We start from the raw sequence: 19,373 nt of genomic DNA on the forward strand, positions 1-19,373 counted from the left end.
ATGGCGGAGATGCAGAAATTCCAGTCTCGAGGGAGTAACCTCCTAGCAGTTCCCAGCTGTGAGCACCTCTGAACCCGTCAGTCAGACCTGGGCACCCTGTGTTCCTGAAACGCCAGGTTCCCTGACCTTGTCACCGCTTCTCCCCATTCCTCCTATTGGCACCTCTCCTCTGTCAGCCCGCCGCCTTGCCTGTACTCTCCATGTCAGACCTCCTGTCTGAGCTGGGATTGATTGATTGGCAGTGCTGAGGGAGCCTGAGTGAGACAAATGCGTTCATTCAGCTTAGCTTTTTAATTCTCCAGAGGAGCAGAGATTCATCACCCCGGCCATCACACCCTAGCCCAAATCTTTGTCTGGAGAGTCATTTTTCTCTCTGTTAGCAGCCTCCTCCCCTGTAACCCCCCCCCCATCCCATTCCCATAGACCCCTTGGGTCTTTCCACGCTCTCCTCTGCTGTGGCTTGAGCCATCAGAAGGCCTCATAGCCAACACGGGGGGCTGTTTGTTAAGCCATTCAGGCACCCAGACCCTCCCAGCCTGCGTTAAATGTAATTTACGGAGCCAAACTAAAAGGCTGCAAACAAAGGTTGAATTCTAACAGGCCTCCGGGTCTGTTGCTAAGTGATGGAATTGGCTTTCATACAGAAAACAAGGCCGTTCTTTTTCTTTCTCTACCCTCCTTTCCCCTTGTGCGCCAAGAGAGATTCTACTAATAACATTAGCTTGCTTGCGCTGAGTGGACGGTGCGTGAATGTTTAGACCTTTTAAGAAAGAGAAAGCAGGCTTTAGTTGGCTAATCTGTAGTATTTGGCAAGTAAAATGCAGGTATTTAGTACTGGGCATTGGTTGCCAAGGAAACAGGCCTAAGCTTTTCCTCTGTGCATAAGTGATTGAATTTTGTATGCGCTCCATGCGTCATGTTCATATAGATGGACAAAATGGGCATTCACGGACAGGGACAATCGCTGGTTTGTACAGAAAAGGGACCGTCCCCTTATGGGAGGGGAAATTCTGTAAGCAAGAATGAATGGAGGGGTGGGGGTTGGTTTAAAAAATAAAAATAAAAGCCCAGCTATAAATAGTAGATCTGAAATAATATAGATGGCAAAAAATAAAATAAAATATAAGCGCTGCAAATAAAAAGGCTGGTGGGGGGACACGCCAAGGAGGGAAAACAGCCCGAGAGGCTATTAGCCAGTGTTCTATCCCATTTTCAGCTGCCAAAGAGACGGCCAGGCCTTGATTAAAGCTAAATAAATCAAAAGGGCTCTGAATGGAAAAACCTGGGTGATTGGGCTGCGGGTGTGTGTACGTTGGCTACGTTAGCAAGCTCTTAAAATAATCCCAACCCCGAGATCAACTGGCGTTGGATCACAGCACGGTGTTTGGTTGTAGATGAGCAGAAGCCACACTTAAGATGGGTTTGCTGTACACTCCCCCACCCGGCCCGTGCTGCCAGCTAACTTGCTGGCTGTCCCTGGAAAAATCTCTCTCCTCTCCTCTCTTTCCCCCCTGTTCTGCCTTCAAAGACCATCAGACAATCCCCTTGGTGCTGCCTGTTTGAACAGGGGGAGGAGTGATGGGTCTCCCAGGATAGCAGGGAGAAGCATGAGGGCATGAAGCGGCTCAGCACAGAATGCCACTGGAGTGTAGCTTTTTACATGCCAGAGAGAGGCTCCAAATGCCCTGCCCATCAGCCCGTCCCAACAGGGCCTGTGCTCTCAAGCTGTGCTCCTGAGGGATTCAACCTCGGAGGGGGCCTGTCTCTGTCCTCTGAGAAGTCATTCACAGGGGCAGCAAAGAAGATGCTGCTCTCTTCACTGGGGCACGAGGCTGCTACCTCAGCCTCTGTTCCATACCAGCCTCGCCCCCTCAGGGCCGGACTTTGAGAAGCGTATGGAAGCCATTAAAACTAGGGAAGGGTCGGCTAATGGGTGCCAGAAACTGGCACCCAGCTTGATCTGCCGGCTCAAGGAAGCAGCGACCTGTGGAAGCTAGTGTCCATAAAGTGCAGTGTCCAGCCAGGCTTCGAGCCGTATGCTGGCCCCATGTAAAGCCCCTTGAGAAGGCTGGTTGAGATGCTCGAGAATCGGGCGTGCGCTTTTCCACCTGATGCCCACTGGAAGCAAGCAGGGGGAGGAGGTGGGGGAGATGTTGTTTCACTACAATATTCTTCCTGACAGTAGAAGCTGAGGGAATTGGAGTCTTGACAGCTAAAAAACACAGACTGTCCAGGTCTGCTGAAATACACAGCGGAGCTTTCCCTTGAAAGGATCTTTGTCAGCAGAGTAGACTTAATGTTAAGAGATGCTGCCTGGTGCACCAGTCCCAGCCAGAAGGGCCTTGGGAAAGGGATGCAAATGAACAAAGGTGCGGCTCTGTGAGGCAGTGCAGCATGGCTGCAAGCCGCCCTGTTCCAAGGGAGGCAGCTATTAGGAGTTTGGACCGCTGCCGTGAGTGGGGCCTCGCCAAGGCCAAGGCTGGGCCTGCTAAAAGGGACCTGCCTGTGTCTGGTCAGGGGAACAAGGAGGCATCATAGAAGATTAGGGTTCGAAGAGACCTCAGGAGGTCATCTAGTCCACTCCCCTGCTCAAAGCAGGACCAACACCAACTAAATCATCCTGATGTACTGGGAATAGGAATGGGCTTTATTAGCCACCCCCAACTCCCACCTCCCAGCCCTCCCCCCAAAAAGTACTAGGCAAGGGCAATAATGAAGTGTGTTTGTGAGAGCGCAGGGTGGGGGTGGGGATAAGAGGCAAAGGCTTTAGAAAAAGGTGAAGAAAATATAAGCCACCTAAGCTGAAAATACCCTTGGGACACAGGAATTGCCAGACTGGATCACCCCCGAGGTCCGTCTAGTTTCCTGTCTCTGTCAGAGGAAGGTGCAAGAATTCCCACGGTAGAGCAGGACAGTCTGCTCCCCACGAAGGTCTCGTCCTAATCCCTAACAGAGATTGTCGAACACCCTGAAGCAGGAGGTGGTTATCCCTTTCCTAGCTCTTTGTTTGCACTTGCAGTTCGAACTCTGGGTACTCTTGGTATCCGTGTAAGTGCCCAGTGTAAGGGCCCAGTCCCTCATTGGATCTTGCTGTCTTCTCCTAGGCCCTAGTGCTGCAACGCCTCCCTGTGTCTGGGCAGAGTCCCTTTCATGTCACTTGGATTCTGTGCAGAGACGAGAGCTCTATGCTAACAGATCAAGGCTGTTGCTTCTCTAATGGCTATTGCTTTTCTGGAGTATTTGTGTCCTAGCTCTCTCCCCCAGCACATGTTGTTGGGCACAGAGTGCTTTTATTAGAGTGGGTGCGTGTGTAAGGTCATAGATTTATAGACTGTAAGGCCAGAGTGGACCATTAGGATCATCTGGTGTGACCGCCTGTACAGGACAGGCCAAAGAACCTGACCCCAGGATGGCTGCTATAGTTCACGCAGACGTTGTGGGCTTTGTGCAGATCATATAGAACGAAATGCAGTCTGGACTTTGTCTTTAAGAATCAGTTCTTCTTGGACTTACCTCCCTTCTCTTTTACCTTGGCAGACGATTATAGCGGGAGAGCGCAGAGGACAAACGTCGCTAAATTCAGTTGCTTGAAAGTACATATTTCAAACCACACGGGATTGGGATGGGAATAGTGTGAGAAAATAACCCCGAGCCCCAGACTCCCCATTTAGATAGTGTATCTTGATCATGTCTCTGATCAACAGATACATTTAAGTCCCTGCTCCCAGTCCCATCACTCCAGCTGATTTTATTAACTATATAGAGCTGCAACCCTTTGGAGATACTAGATGGGGACGGTAGCCCTTGAAACGCAGGTGCGGAGGGGAGAGTACTTGGCACGTCTCAGACCGGAAGAGAGCTGCTTGTCTTTTCAGGGACAGCACCGGTGTTAACTGCTGATGGTTTGTGTCTTAGGGCATGGCCGCTCAGATGAGGACTGCGGGGACGACCGCACTCGCCAGAGGGACAGTCACTTCCTGGCAGGGCGTTTGGAGCGAGATCAGGAGAAGCTACTCAGGTGAGGTTCTGTGTTTTGCTCCTTCAGGTGTGAACTAGGCCGTCTCGCGGAGCATGTGGGCTTGGGGATGCACCTAGCGAATCGTGCTTGAGTGCCTGGCCACGTACCCTCTTGAGTGAAGTCACGGATTTAACCAGCAGTGTGGCAGGTACCCACGTTTGAGCAGAGTCAGGGTGCAGCTCCCCCCTGGTTCAGCAGGGAGCATTGGACTTTAGGACCCCAAGGACAAAGACCAGGCCTTGAGAGGGCTGGGAATTGGGAGTGCAGAGGGGGGGCTTAGAATGCATCCAAACCTGCAGGCATTGGGTGTGTGTCCAGAGCTGCCTGAATCTGCACACAAAATGATCCTTTCAAACTGCCACGCAAGGACTGAAACTCCACCAGACCTTGGTGCACAACCCATGGCTGCTGCAAATGAGAGGCAAGGTGGAGAGAGACAGCTCTGGGTTGACAGAGGAACAGGACCAGCGTGGGGAATGCAGGCTGAACCTGCTATTAACCTTCCTCTTTATTCTAAGGGACCCCTGGGCACTGTGTGTGTCCTACTGGTCTCCCTTTGCATCTCTCTTCCATACTTTGAAGACTGGTTCTTGGGGGTTCCAGTAATCTGCAGATCCGCTCTCCTCCTCCTCCTTCCCCAGTGCTCTGGTTCATCGCTAACTGACATCCCTCGTGCTTCTCAGTCTGTTCCTTTAGCCACATAACACGCCCAGCACGAAGATTGACCCTAACTCTTCTGTTTTTAACCTCCCAATGACCAGAGAAAGCAAGGAGCTGGCGGACTTTGCCCGGCTGCATCCCTCCAGCTGTGCCACAAACGGTTTGAACTCCAACCTCATGGTGACGGGGGGGCCAACCCTGACTGGCGCAGGGCGCTGGTCTGCCGACCCGGCTTCACATTTGGCAGCTCACCCCTGGCTACCCAGGACGGGCAGCCCTTCCATGTGGCTAGCTGGCCATCCCTATGGTGAGTCTTTCTGGGAGAGGGAGGGTTGTGTGAAGCTCTTGACTTACCCATAAGAATAAAAGAGGAACAGGGTCGCTGTGACTGACCATGGTGATTAGTGGCACCGCCCTGATTTCAAGAGGGATGTTTCTTGAAAAGGCCTCTCTGAAAATAACCTGCAGTATCGAGTGCACCTGTAGGTGCTATACGTCTGAGTCCCTGTGGGCAGCTGGATATTCCAATGTCCCTTCTCTCTCCCTGTCCCCTCATTTGTTGATATCCGGTGCATGAATGTCTTACAGGAGCCCTCATTGATTGTCTGACCTAAGTTTTGATGATGATTCTCCTTCTAGGACTTGGCCACCCATCCTTGCATCAAGGCATGACTCCAGGCTTCCCCCCTAGCATGGGGGGTGCTATCCCTTCTGCCTACCAGTTTGCCAGAGATCCTCAGTCCGGGCAGCTAGTTGTGATCCCCAGCGAGCACCTGCCGCACTTCGGTAAGCACACAAAGATAATGATTCAGGGGTCCTGTCTTGAAGGAAGATAACCCAAAGCTCAGTGGGGACAGAACAAGGGATGTGGTCTATCCATGGTAACAGACCATGAGCGTACACGTCCAGTATCTAGTAAGAGATACTGGAGTTTAGAACCTTCACTCAAGGCTCAAATGGTAGATGTCTGTCCAGAAGGCGCTCCCTGGCACCTCCCCGTAGTAAGTTTTTCAAGAATAAAATTCTAGGGCAGGATGTGTGGGTTTTGTTGAGGTGGGGGGCGCTGGTGGTGAAGCTGCGCGGCACTGGTACGTTGATGGGCAGCATGGAGGTAGTTCTCCGGCTATTAATTCTTTGGACAGCTTTGTACAAGCCTTGTAGACCATCTCCTTTCCCAGCTTGACAGTCTCCTGTCGCTCAGTTCTGAAAATGGTCCATTCTGTGGCCCAGCAGGATGGGCTCTGCAGGCTGTGGGAGATCTGTGGACCATAGAATAATAGAAATGTAGGGCTGAAAGGGACCTCAGGAGGTCATCTAGTCCAGCCCTCTGCACTGAGGCAGGATCAAGTATACCTAGACCAGCCCTGACAGGTGTTTGTCCAACCTGTTCTTAAAATCTTCCAGTGATGATGGGGATTCCACAAGCTCCCTCGATAATAGCTTGGGAACGGGGAAAAATACCTGTCCCAGAAACTGCTGCAGAGCCTGGGGAAAGATTTGCCACCAGTGCTGCGTCTGGCAGTGTTCTGCAGAGGCTGTAAAGCTACAGCCAGGGTGGGATTCAACTGTCTGCTTGTTAAATTATTCCAGCAGTTGCAAATATGTTACACCAGTTCTTCAACTACGACACTGGCTTCTCTTGTAAAGCCCTGTGAGGCTTGGGGCCCGGCTGTCTGAGAGACTATAGTTGACGTCAGCTGGGGGCATTCAAGCTAACAGTTGCTAGATTTAAATGCAAGTGTGATGGCGCCATGGAACCTTCAAGAGTAGGAGGCTCAACTATGGAACTTCCTTTGCCCCACTGGTCCGACACAGATGAGGTTTGCTGGCCTTTCCGGCAGGGCCAAGACCCTTGTGTTGGGTATTGCCTAGATGTGGTGGGGTGCAGGGGAGTGTGTGTGAGGGGAGAATTAGAGGGGGAGTTACTTGCATTTCTGTGTGCGCTATTAAATTAATCACCATGCAATCTGGGGAGGGAGCACAACATACATCTACAGCGAATATTAAACCCACCTCTATAGCTGCTCTATGCACTCAGGTTCTGTCCATTTTAACAACATGGTTGCGATTGCCTTTGTGTCTTCCCTTGTTCCCTAGCTGAACTGATGGACCGGACTCCCCCTCTCTGGCCTGCGATGTACCCTCCTACAAGAAGCACCCTCCAGCACGCTCACCAGCTCCAGCTGCTGTCTCATCAGCAACTGCTCCGGCAGCATGAGTTGTACATCCTGCAGCAGCAAGCTGCCCATGCCATGGAGCTCCAGAGGAATGCGCAGCTGGTGGTATGTTCTAAGGGCTGTGGCAAGCAGGGGGGACTCCCCTGTTTTAAAGTGGACCAACCACAAAGTCTATGTTCTTGGGCGAGCAAACATCAGCGACCTGCCTGCTTTGTGTGTGTGTCCCCAGCATTCAGAGGAAGAGATCTCCTTAGTAATTCCCAGTCCCTAAGGAAACCTCAAGTTCTGGGGGCATTTGGCATGTTCTAAAGAGCCAAGTTCAGATTTTGAACACCCCTGAAGGTGGAGGTGTTTGGATGTAGGGTTTTGGATTGGGGCCATGTAAGCCAGGGGGTCAGCTCACCAGCCAGTACTGCTTCTAGCAGCAACAGAAGTTCAGATTGTCATCTTACAAAATGCTCCAGTGTTGACTCTGCTCTAAACAAAGCTTTCATACACTGGATAGTTCCTTCCTGAGACCCAGGACCAGTATTACAACCTCAAGTGTTCAAAAATCACAAGTCAGGCCACAGACCTGCTGCCTGGCCTCTCCTAAAAACCTCTTCCTGTCAAAGCATTTACCTCTGCTCCCTACAGGTATCTCCTGCCAGACCTTCCACCTGCCTTTTGCAGAGGACCATTCCCAGGTCCTGTTCCTGCATCTCCAGCTCTGACTGTGCAGGCTCCCTTTTGTAGGAAGTCCTGCTTCTGGTTTTGTTTAGTCTTGTAGGACCTTTTTGCTTTGTAGATTCTAACCTGATACCCTAAGAAACATCCTCTCCTGACGCCCGTCTCTGTTTTTTGCAACAGGAGAGGTTAAAAGTAAATGAGCAGCGAGCAGACATGGAAGAGAAGGTTACTAAACGGAGCCTGGACAATGTGAAATCAGGCCTTTCCTCATCCACGTCAGGGCTGCTGCACCGAAAGCCACCTGTTCTGTCTCCAAGCACCTCCACTTCCTACAGCAAGGCCGTGAGTCCACCTCCCCTGTCTCCCAGGGCCTCGCCTGTATCTGTGCTCAAAGCTGAGGTTATCAAAAAGATGGAGGAACCACCTACGCAGCCGGCCTACTCTTATCCTGCCACCCCAAGCTCCCACCCTTCCAGCCCGCCCCCTGCCTCTCCGCCCCCTGCCCCTGCCATCCCTCCAAAAGAAGAGGTACCTGAGAACGTGGAGAAGAAAGACTTGGAACTGGAAAAAGAGGCTCCCAGTCCTTTCCAGACTTTGTTCCCAGGTAAGAAAGCCCTGCTTTGGAAGAGCCTCCTTCTGTTTGTGCCCGGCTCGCTTTCTTTCCTTCTCTCCTTGGCTCTTTCCTGCCTCAAACCCTCCCCAAGAGAAGACCAGGTAGGGCCTTTTTAAAGGAAGGGCTAATGTGAAAGGACCAATCCGCACTTTGGCAAGCGTGGTGCTAGGATTGATGTGTGACACAGCACTGTGGGGAAGCCTGGAGCCATGGTCCTGTATCTTGCATTCTCGTCTTTCCTTGGGAGGGGTTAGTTCCTCACGGTTGCAGTCTATTGGGGGAACAGTAGGGAGGAGCCCAGCATGGGCAGAGTGGAGGCTGAAGTCTCCTCTCGCCCCAGGAATGGGTTGGGTGAATCTTTTGGTCTTGCATCCTTGGTGGAGGGTGACATCTTGGGCAGAAGGAAAGTTCAGCAAGCAACAGCCACTGAGAACGGATAGGGGTTGGCAAGGGTGAAGTTGAGTAATCGAGAACCTGCCCTGGGGGATGAGCCCCACTGGCACCAGTCACTTTGTATTGTATTCCTTTGGGTCTCTTGCAGAGATTCCACCGGGATATCCATTCCAGTCCCTTCCTGCCTCCTTCGGACGACATTATCCCTACCTCCTTCAGCCCACCGCAGCCTCTGATGCGGATGGCCTGGCTCCCGATGTCCCGCTGCCTGCAGAAGGGTCTGAGCACATGGAGCTTTCTCCAGAGGTCAAGCCCATCCGCCTGTCTCCATCCAAAATGCTAGAGCCTATTCAGACTACGGCAGAAGAGGAGTCCTTGGAAGACCGGGTGAAAATGGAAGTAGAACTGGACGAAAGCCAGGGAGCTATCTGCGAGCAGGATATAGAGGCTCTGAACGCGGCCGCCTCCAGTGCTGTCCCAGGACAGAGTGTGGACAGTTGCAACCTCCTCTTGCACCAAGGTGAAGCTCTGAGAGCTCTGGAGCAGGACCAAGAGGCCCTCCAGAACTGTCAACAAGCGTACCAGGTAGCAGCCTGCCCTGCAGAAACGGAGGCCGGGGCTGAAGCTGGGAGCGGGGCGGAAACCTGTTCTGTGCATATGGACTACGATGACTCAGTACCACACCCGGATAGCGAGCAGCCTGGGCTGGACCTGGCACCCCAGAGAGAGGAGCCTTCTCTAGCCATGGAACTGCAGAGCAGCGACTCGCCCCAGGGGGGAGAGTTTCCTAGCCTGCCTTCGGATGAGGGGCGGCAGGGGTCGGAGATCTCCTCGTACGCAGATGAGGCGATATCCTGTCAAATCCCAGCTCTGGACATCAAGCCAGACGACCCACTGGCCGGCATGAATGCCTTAGTGGCTGCCACAGAGCTGCCTCAGGCTTGTTCCTTGTTGACAACTGGCAATGGCATAACACAAGCCCGGGTAAACCTGGAGGTGTCGCCCGGCCTGTCCCTGGAGCACTCCTTCCTGCAGGGGATCACTCTGCTGAGTGAAATAGCAGAGCTGGAACTGGAGAAGAGGAAGCAGGAAATTCAAAGTGAGTTCGGAAAGTGTGCTGTGTCTCCTACCCATGCAGAGGCTGGGGACCTGGGTCTGCCAGAGCAGCTAGTGCTGCCTCCATACACAGAATCCCCTCTGGGTAGGTGTGTGATGTATATCTATCCTCAGCCTTAACTGTGGGGTCATGGCCAGCAACTCCACAATGCTCCTGCCGTGAGCTTCCTTTATTGTTGATGCTCTAGACTGAGTTGGGAATCCTGCTCCAAGAGGCTTAGATGTGGGTGGTGTCTGAACTGTTCTTCCCTGTATCTGCACAGGTTACAGTATGGAGACTACATGGTATAAAAGTGAAGGTGCACTTCACCCATATGCTCTTGGTGCTCCCTCTTGGCAGCAATGGATTCTGCAGCCATTCAGTCTTCTGCATAATGAGCTCCTACCGCTCAAAACGACTCTCGTTGCAAAGAGATTCCAGTGGATCTTGAGGGGATCTTGCCTCCAGTAGCTTCTGGGGAGAGGGGAAACTGAGCCTCCCACCAGCTGGAAGGTTTCTGAGTATCCTGCGAGTGGGTTGTAACAGGCTAGATCTCAGGGGTAGGTCAGGGTGGCAGTGAGGCAGCTGAAGAAGTGATAAGGCAGAGAAGAGGATGTTGGCCTCTTTGATGCCTATGGGAGATGTGCACTTGCCCTCGCTGAATGCTAAATCCTGAACTTTCTCCTAAGCAGGTCCAGAGAACTGCCTGGTCCGACCGACGCTGGAGAGCTTGCTAGCTGCCAGCACCCATGTGCTAATGGAGGTTCTGTCAGCCCCCTTTATGGAGAGTCTGAAAACCATCCGGCTGCCTCGAGAATTGAACCCCAACAAAAAGTACAGCTGGATGCAAAAAAAAGATGAACCCGTAAGTAGCTCTTCCTGCTGAGCTTGACAGGACATTGTGAACCTACCTAAATGTTCCTCCTCTCGCCACTCGTCATTCACGTAATGTTGTATTTCCCTATTGACGTTCTCCTTCTCAGTCTGGCAAACCTAGACCTTCCCCCTGCCCAGCCCTCCTGTGTTTGTAGCTGAGCAAAAGTCAATGTGGTGTGATTTAATTTCATTCCTTGTTTGTGTGTCAGCATCACTGATCTCAGCAGGGAGGGACCAGGGCTGGCTCCAGCATTTCTGCCGCCCCAAGCGAAAAAAAAAAAAAAAAGCTGCGATTGCGACTGGCGGCGGCAATTGGGGGGAAGAAAAAAAAATAAAAAGCCGCGATCGGCGGCAGCAGTTCAGCGGCAGGTCCTTCGCTCCTAGAGGGAGTGAGGGACCTGCCGCCCCCGAATTGCTGCAGGTGCCGCCCCTCTCCCTTGGCCGCCCCAAGCACCTGCTTGTTAAGCTGGTGCCTGGAGCCGGCCCTGGGAGGGACACAGCTTTAGAGACAGTATTTGTAATACAGAGCCAGCAGGAGAAGCTCTTATGCTGTTTCTTTGGCTGTGGGGACAAACAAAGATGGTGGCAGGCTTCCCCTCCCTGGAGATGGAGTTGCAGATTCTTTAGCACCCAGAAGGTTAGGGTTAGAGGCAGAACGCCCAAGGACATTCCCCCAGCAAAAGGTAGCTACGTGCTTTAAGGTTGGTTGTGTTTTGAGCTGTATTTAAATCTGACATAGAGGAGAAAGAGTTCATTGGTTTATCCAGCCCTCTGGCCTTCTCACTTAAGAATAAAAAAAAAAATACAGGCTGTCATTGGTGCCTCAATGTCTCCTAGCAGAACAGGAGCCTGAAATCTCCGGCACCAAGTGAGAAATTGCTGAATGTGTATGAACCTCCGCACTCGTGCCTGACCTGCAAATCCCACCCTAGCTGGGAGGCTTTGGCCTTAGGGTCACTTTCCTGAAGTCGCTCATTCATCTGCCCTGAAACATTTAATATTATTATGTTAAACCACAAAAAAAAAAAAAAAAAAAAAATCAACTGGTTTGGAATGACTCTAGAGCTGTGTCCTGGAGCGGAGGAAGGCACCCCCCTTCCAGGCCCTACATTGCATCCTGCACCTTTCCAACCAAGGAGGATGGGGAAGTGGCTCAGTTTAGGTCCTGTCTATTCTGCCCCTTTATCAGCTGGAAGGGACTCACTGCTCAGCAGTGGTGACCCCTTGCTCCCAGGGGCTGGCCAAGCTGCCTCTGCAGGACTTGCAGCTCCTACTCACCTGGAGAGTAGGAATTTCACCAGGGTCTCCACATGATAGTACAGAGCACTGCTACGAGGCAACCTGGCCAGCCAGCTAGCTTGTTAAAGCTCCTTCCCTCGAAGGTTAGTATGCAACCTCCGTTTGAAATATGACTCTCCTGCCAGTGATAAAATGAGGTAGGTCCCTTCCCTTCTGCAGGTTATATGCCACTAGCTGTCTAAATGGTTGCACCAGTGGGACATCTTGTCCCTTGCTGAGCCGTGGGATTGGGAAGCAATAACACACCCATTCTAGTCTTGTGGCTGGCATCTGCATCCCTTCTTCCCCTCACCACCTCTGCCTGTCTCGCCTTCCCACCCCAGATGTATTCCATCAAGTCTGCCATTGAGAACATGGACGCTATGGAGCTGGACTACAGGATGAGGCTGGCAGAGCTGCAGCGGCGCTACAAGGAGAAGCAGAGGGAGCTGGTAAAGCTGCAGCGGCGCAGAGACTCCGAGTAAGTCACACAGATGGCTTTTTTTTTTTTTTTTTTTTTGGCCGGGCAACTTCTCTGCCTCCGGGCCCAGGAGAACATTCTCTTTCCCCCACCTCCCCTCCAATGATGCGTCTGCCAAAGCTTTGCAAAGCGCTCCTAGGCTAGTAAAAAGGCAACCCGACCACTGATGAATGCAACTGGGCATGCTTGGAGTCTCGGGTACTGGTGGTCGGTGGGCGACCCTGTTAGGGAACCTTGGATTTCACGGCTCAGCTTAGCAGTTTGGTGCCAGACAACGGTTCTGGGTTGGCTTTTGGTGGTGTAATGGATTTCGTTTTATTTTGCTGTTGCCTTGGCTAACAGTCAAGCGTGTGGTTTTTTTAAAGGGAAAAGCATGACGAGAAAAGTAGAAGCTTGGCAAGAAGAGGCCCTGGAAGGCCCAGGAAGAGGAAGCATGGATCAAGCGCTCTGTTGCCCCCTAAGGAGAGAGGGAAGAGTGACAGCAAGAGCGGAAAGTAAGGCTGGAACGCGGGGAAGATGGGAATGTCAGGGTTGTTGCACCACGTCCGACCTGGGGACGGCATTTCGGACGCAGCGGGGGGTCCCTGCGTGGTGTTGTGCTGGCAGGGCGCGTCTATGGCAGCAGGGTCACTGCGTGGCGTTGTGGTAGAAGTGTGTATCTAGCCCCCTGTGGCGGCGTGCGCCTGTCGCTGTAGCAGGAGGGCTGGCACGGCGTCACGTTGGTAGTGTGTGTCTGGTGCCCCTCGGGGAGGAGACGCCTGATGGCGCAGAGTGAGCAGGCAATGGAAGGGTTCTGTGGAACGCTGAGCCAAGTGAAGAGTGGGGCAGGCGGACAGTGAGAGGAGCTGCCCGAAGCAGGGGCTGTGTCTTTGTATGCGTTCTGTACAGTGACTAGCACACTGTGGCCATCCAGGCGCCACTGCAATCCAATGAATGTCCATCTAGAGTGACGCTAATGAGTTTGATGAGAATGATTTTCACGAATCCGAATGACTTCTGTTCTGCGGCATTCTCTTCCTGGGGCTTTTCTCCTGGGCTTCTGCTGTCTTCCCTGGTCCCTAGTCAGTGGGAAATGGTTTGGTCTGGGTGCTCTCTTTCCTGGTGTCAGCATCACCCTCTCCTGTGGTGCCCACTCTTTGCAAGCCCAACAGGTTTATTTGGACACCTTGCGCAAAGCCCCATTGACCATATTTCTCTGCCCCACCTGTTGTCGCTGGTTGAGTCTCTCACAGTGGTAGCTCGGCATGAGCTGGCTTCCCAAGCTCTGCGTTGTCTTGAGAAGATATTTTCAAAGGCACAAAGGGGTGTTAGGTGCCTAACTCCCATCGACTTTCACATGCCTTTGAAAATCTGCCTCCTTAGTATTTTGCTTCTGGGCTTTGATGGTTGGAAAGGCTTGGGATGTCCACAGGTGTCTGGAGTTTTCTTGTGCGTGCATTTCCATTGGGGCCAGTCGTCATGGGAACTGTGTGGAAGCCTTGCCCTGGAAGCTAAGCCATGCATGCAACTGGCTTCAGCTAGCCTGATCTTGTAAAGTGGTGTTGGTTTGGTTTTGGGTTGGGGGTTAGCAGAGGAAGTGAGGTGAGGGGAAAAGCTGCTGTTTACTACTTCTGGGAAATGAGGGTGCTCTGCGGCATCGGTGATTTCACAGACATGGCAGCCATGGGCTGGATCAGGAGGCTTAGTAGGAAGGAGGCAGGTTTTTTTTTTTTTTTTGCCTCTAAATCTTTAGGTGGTAATTGGCAATGATGGGGAACTACAGACAGCGGCAGGGTAGTTTCATGAAGGCTTGGCAGTGGCTCTTTAACCATTGACTCACCTCTCCATCTCCATTCATCAGCTAACTGCTGAAACCAGATGGGGAGCAATGAGACCTGTCCTGTTTGTCTCACCTACTCTTTCCCCTCTCCTTTCCCCCAGAGCTTGGAAAGAGATTGAAGAATCAGGCTGCAAGTTACTTTTAGAGAGGGACAGTCTAGGAAAGTGGATTAACTATTCTGTATACTAGTTAGTCTCTCTGCCTGAGACGTTCCCTCCCACCCCTTTGTAAGTTAGTTTTTATCTTCGCTTTGCTGTCTACTCCTTGCTAAAATGCTCATCTCCCACGTGCTCAAGAGCCAGCATCTCAATCTGGATGCAGCCAGTACGACACCTTTCAAGTTCTGGGAAATGGGAGACTCCTTAGATCTACAGAATCTTAAAAATTAGAGGTGGGAAAAGACCTACATGGTTGTCTCATCCATTCTTCTTCTCCTGGTCCTAACCAGAGCAGATGATTCTCTGCAGCTTTTTTCCAGCGCGTTATCCAGCCCAGTGAGTGGGTTCCACCACTTCACAGGCATACAGATCTCTGACTTGTGCTGATATTCCAGAGAATGCAAAGGGAGCTCACTGGCATGTCTGTTAAACAGACAATGGGACGGATTCTCAGCTGGTGTAAGTTGATGTAGCTCCATTGAAGCCAGTGGATTTACCCAAGCTGAGGATATAGCCCCAGGTGACCCATGAGCATCTTTAACGGGGGAGCGGACCACACTTCAGTGTTTGCTAGTGGTGTGCAAGGAGGGAAGGGCGATCTCAGTGACCAATCCTTTACCTGGCTTGCAGAGTGAGCAAGTCCTTGCTGCTGTCCGAAGACTCTGAGACTGGCGAGGGGATGAAGAAGAGGCACAAAGGGGCTCCCCCTGAGGAGGACGAGGATGCAGACAGCAGTGGTGGGAAAATGAAAGGGAGGAACCAGAGCTGGGATGAACATGATGCAGCAGCGAGCTTTTCAAATGAGGTCAGTACTTTTGTGGTGGTGGGGGGGAAGCTGTGTTCTAAAGGAAGAGGCAGCACGGTCTCATGGATGGGGCATTGGCTTGGAATTCTGGAGGCTTGTGGGGGTCTGTTCCTAGCTCTGCTACTGCCTTGTTGTGTGATATTGGGGATATCACTTCACCTCCCTGAGCCACCATTTCCCCTCCCACCCTTGGCCTGTCTTGCCTGTGTAGATCGAATGCTCTTTGTGGCACAGGCCGTCTCAGACTACGTGTATGTGGACCTAGCAAAAGGCGTCCCCAATCTCAGCTGAAGTTTGTAGCTGCTCCTGTATAAATAATATGAGTATGCACCACTGTCAAGAGGTTCTTTGTGTTCCTGTTGGAGCGATGTGTTCCTCAAGGCCGAATGCAAAGTCCATTACACCTAGTCAGTATAATATCGCTGCCCGCACAGTTACTTTAATTAGTACTGCTATTAACTGACTAAATTAAACATCTTTTGAAGCAGCAAGGCAATACTGACATGGTTAAAATATAACAGCATTGCCAGCTCTCACAATTGCATCACGAGTCTCATGATATTTGGTGTTTTTCTGAAAGCCCTCGATCCTGGAGTCAAGTGATTACCCAAGACTCTCAGCTGTCATTTTAAAAAATAAGTCAGTTTTTGGCCCTCGTGCCTGTCGAAAAAAGCTTGGATACATGCCCTGAGTGTACACTGACGGTTCAAAATTCAGAAGGCAAATAAAAAGAATCCAAAATGTTGTATTAATTTTTTTAAAAACCTCATGATTGTGGTATGCCTGGTACTAGGTACCACAAGGCAAAGCATACTTTCTGTACCCCCCTGTGTGTGGCACATCCCCATGGAAATGCCCTTGGAACGTCAACCCTAAGGAGACTGTGCGGAGGGAGAAGGAAACAGCGGAGGCCACAGCCGGCTACGACAACAAAGGGGTTAAGTCGTCCCTTACTAGGCCTTGTTGTTTTGGAGTGTCCAATGAACCGAAGTCAGGTTCATCGGGAGAGTCAAGGCTGGGGGGTATTCATATGGGGCCATGCTCTCTCCCTCCTCTGCAGCTGAAGATCAAGAAGAAGAAGGTGGCGTCAGATCAGGAGCAGCTGGCAAGCAAGCTCGACAAGGCCCTGTCTCTCACCAAACAGGACAAGCTCAAATCTCCCTTCAAGTTTGCAGACTGTTCTGGAGGGAAACAGAAAACGAGTGGAGGCGGCAGCAGATATCTGTCTCCCCACGAGCACCTGCCGGGCAAGGATGAGAAGAGAAACCTGGCCAAGAGCCTGAGCCTGGCACTGAAAAGTGTCAAGGAAGGTAAAAACAAAATGGCCACCAAAATGAAGAAGATGGAGGTGGGGTTAAAGGTCAAAGGTCAGCTGAAGGTTTCCCATTCACCAGCAATATCGGAAGTTAGCAGCTACTCCTATAGTAAGTAACCTCTGGTTTCTCTCTATTGTGAATGGTTCTTGGGCTTTGTGGGAGCTTTTAGCCTTTAAGTGACAGCATCTCAGGTCGATTGGAGATGGATCTAATTTTGCTTTCCTGTGAAAAAGTCACCTCCTCCTTAGCTGACTGTATAGCTGACCGGGCAGATTCTTGGTGCTTGTTTGGAGTGAGTTTGCATCGTGGTGGGGAGTGTGAGGTGTCGTTCGTTCCAAAAGCAGTGACTACTGAGAGCATATTGCACGTCTCATGCTGGCTGTTCTGCCTATATTGGGTTCTGCTGACTTTATAAAGCAGGGAAATACACCATTTGCATCTGGAGCTACGGACTGTCTAAGTCCTGAATGTTCCTCTCCCTTTGGGCTACACCTGCCATGTATCCCTGCTTTCTTTGCTGTTATGTGCTCTCCGTTCATCTGCAAGACCGGTCTTCAGGGTTTCTGCTCCAGGGGTTGACTAGTAGTTGACTTATCACCTTGTTTTTAGGGGGTTATGTAGGGTTGACCATAGGTATATGCTAAGGAGGCAGCTGTCAAAGGCAACTTATATAAGACGGTGCTGGGATAGCACTGAGAATTCTGTGGTCATTAACAAGCTTGTCCCTTCTGGCCACTTGGTCCCTGGTCTCCTCTAAACACATTTCCGTGTTCCTGCCTAGCTGTCTGCCCCAGGCATCATCAGGTCTCATTTGTACCCCAGAATCTATTATGTTGTCTGCAGCTCCCCCTTTTTGAAGCAGTGCTGCAGCTGATGCAAAAGATTCTGGCTTTGGGAAGGAAGTTTCCTCATGCTTACAACTAAGAGGAGCTAGGGACACCCTTTGGAAGAGAAAAGGCCACAGACTGAAGATGGGGTTGGGTTGGTGGGAGAAAGGGAACAATGAGTGAGAAAACTGCTCCGAGGAGGCGGGCAGCACTTGTTATTGCCTAGGGAATAAATACACCTACGGTTAGCCCTGGGCATATGTGAACAACGTTCTACGCTCATGCCAAACGTTACTGCCCAAAGGGGACAGGGTGCTCTCAGCTATGAGAGTGGAACCAGCCTAGCCATCAGACTCTCATAAATCCTCCCCTTTCAGGTCATTCCCTGGCAAGGACTTCACTGTCTTGCTGCTGGTCTTAATTGTCTGACTGCTGTCCACTTTTATGTTGGATAAGAAGCAAAAATAGTCATCACGGGGCAAGAGAAAAGGGGAGGTGGGGAGGGTGTCTGAGAAAGCAACAGGATCTCAATTTCCTTTGCTTGCTATCTGGTGCCATTGGAAGTGGGGAAAAGATGCCACCAAAAATAAGGAAAGCTAGGGCGGGACACTGTCACTGATGGCTCAGACAGAAGTCTTGGTGGGATGGGGGGCAGAGGCCTCCTTGGTTTGGGGGACTTCTTAGGGAGCTGGTCAAAATCATGTGTGCTTAATTTTTTGTTAAGGTTTGAAAGTAAATTTATTTTACTGTTATGCAGCTATCAAAGTCCTGTAGGGTTGAATGTGCATGACAAATGTATATCCTTGTTCACCAGTATCTAGAGATCCCACTAATGGAGAAGGAGATTCTAACAGTTCTCTAATGAAATAAGCATGTTAAATAAAATTGGCCATTTAAGTGGCAAAGTAAAGGGGTAGCGCCTATAGCCTCTAGAAGGCAATGCCTCTTACAGCCTCCTGCTGACAATGATGCACTATCTACTGAGCAGCTTGTTTTCCCTGGAATATGTTACTGAGCCAGGAATGTCCCAGTGGCTCCCCCGAATTAGGCATAATGAGTTGATGGAAGTAGGAGCTTGGGCAGATGGCATTGTTATGTCTGGGGAGTTTGGCTCTTGGCCTGGAGAGGTGAGGCAGATATTCTGCTCTAGTTGCACCAGTGCTGGGTACCTAAATTCCTTCCCATGGAATTATAAACCAGCGCTCCAGGGAAGCATTTGCCTGTATCTCCTCCTGTCTGCTAAACTTTCATTGCACACAGAATCACATGACAGTGCATGTCAATTTGTGTCCTTTCTAAATCGGTGTGGGGAACATGGTGATTAATTAAGCACCCACTGAGTGAAATGGCTCCACATTCAAAGCGTAGAATTCTTCTGCTGCAGTGACACAGAAGCCCCATGTTCAGGGAAAGTGTGTGATTTTTTTTTTTTGTCCCCCCCTCCTCCTTAACAAGGGACTGCACACCAGATTTTTGCACTTCAGTATGACACAGATTTGAGGGCAAGATGAGTGTCCATAGGTGTCTTTTTGCTGTGTGTCAGAGACCTGCCTATAACCAGGGAGGTGGGTAGGTTTCTTATCTCAGAGAAGGATAAGTGGTAATGGTGCCAGACCCTTCCATATCCTGCTCCAACCTCCTGATTTTTACCTAGAGTCTTAAAAGGACTCAAGACCCCTAGACATTCCCCACACCCTAAAATGAAGAATGATGCATGAGCAGGACTGCGACTGGAAAGCAGCTGCTGAGTCTAACCAGTTGGAACTGTCCCCACTATAGCGTTCATTACACTTTGGAATTAATGGTGCATTCATGAGTAGGGATGTAACGGTTCAAATCCACTTTTATTGGCTCCGTTGGGTACCAAATACTTTGTTGCTCCACTCATCAGATACTGTGTGGAAATATTGGACAACATCTCGGCATTATGTGCCCATGGGAAAATGTCAGCTGTGTAAAACATAGTAATCCAGCCAAAGCAGAGTTTATCACGGAGACTGAGGAAGAACTCCAAAAGCGCCGCCCCCTTTGGTGTCACTCCAACATAGCTCACAATGGAGGCCTCGCTCCAAGTATTGCACCATGCAATTTGAACAATGATTGATCAATCAATCCACCAATCAGCAGATGTGGTGTGTGCTATCCCTATTGTTTCCTGGTTTGTTATGTCAAAATACCTTCATGGGG

At 50.9% G+C, this 19,373-nt stretch overlaps 1 protein-coding gene across 9 annotated transcripts in view; it reads left to right on the plus strand.

Annotated features, from left to right (window-relative positions):
• TNRC18 (trinucleotide repeat containing 18) overlaps nucleotides 1-19,373 on the plus strand; it is an 88,809-nt gene that overhangs the window by 43,059 nt on the left and 26,377 nt on the right. For 6 of the 9 annotated variants that reach the window (XM_026650589.2, XM_026650587.1, XM_026650590.1 and 3 more), the window contains 11 exons: nucleotides 3,916-4,018; nucleotides 4,780-4,985; nucleotides 5,318-5,464; nucleotides 6,776-6,960; nucleotides 7,705-8,128; nucleotides 8,679-9,629; nucleotides 10,316-10,491; nucleotides 12,125-12,261; nucleotides 12,627-12,755; nucleotides 14,869-15,043; nucleotides 16,104-16,467. In XM_026650589.2, the coding sequence (XP_026506374.1) occupies nucleotides 3,916-4,018; nucleotides 4,780-4,985; nucleotides 5,318-5,464; nucleotides 6,776-6,960; nucleotides 7,705-8,128; nucleotides 8,679-9,629; nucleotides 10,316-10,491; nucleotides 12,125-12,261; nucleotides 12,627-12,755; nucleotides 14,869-15,043; nucleotides 16,104-16,467 (2,997 nt within the window). The remainder of the gene's footprint in view (nucleotides 1-3,915; nucleotides 4,019-4,779; nucleotides 4,986-5,317; nucleotides 5,465-6,775; nucleotides 6,961-7,704; nucleotides 8,129-8,678; nucleotides 9,630-10,315; nucleotides 10,492-12,124; nucleotides 12,262-12,626; nucleotides 12,756-14,868; nucleotides 15,044-16,103; nucleotides 16,468-19,373) is intronic. The other 3 variants (XM_026650591.1, XM_026650592.1, XM_026650593.1) reach the window with 2 other exon arrangements.

This window comes from Terrapene carolina, unplaced genomic scaffold (genome assembly GCF_002925995.2).
Source record: "Terrapene carolina triunguis isolate 2854851 unplaced genomic scaffold, T_m_triunguis-2.0 Scaffold93, whole genome shotgun sequence".
Taxonomy (NCBI): Eukaryota; Metazoa; Chordata; order Testudines; family Emydidae; genus Terrapene; species Terrapene triunguis.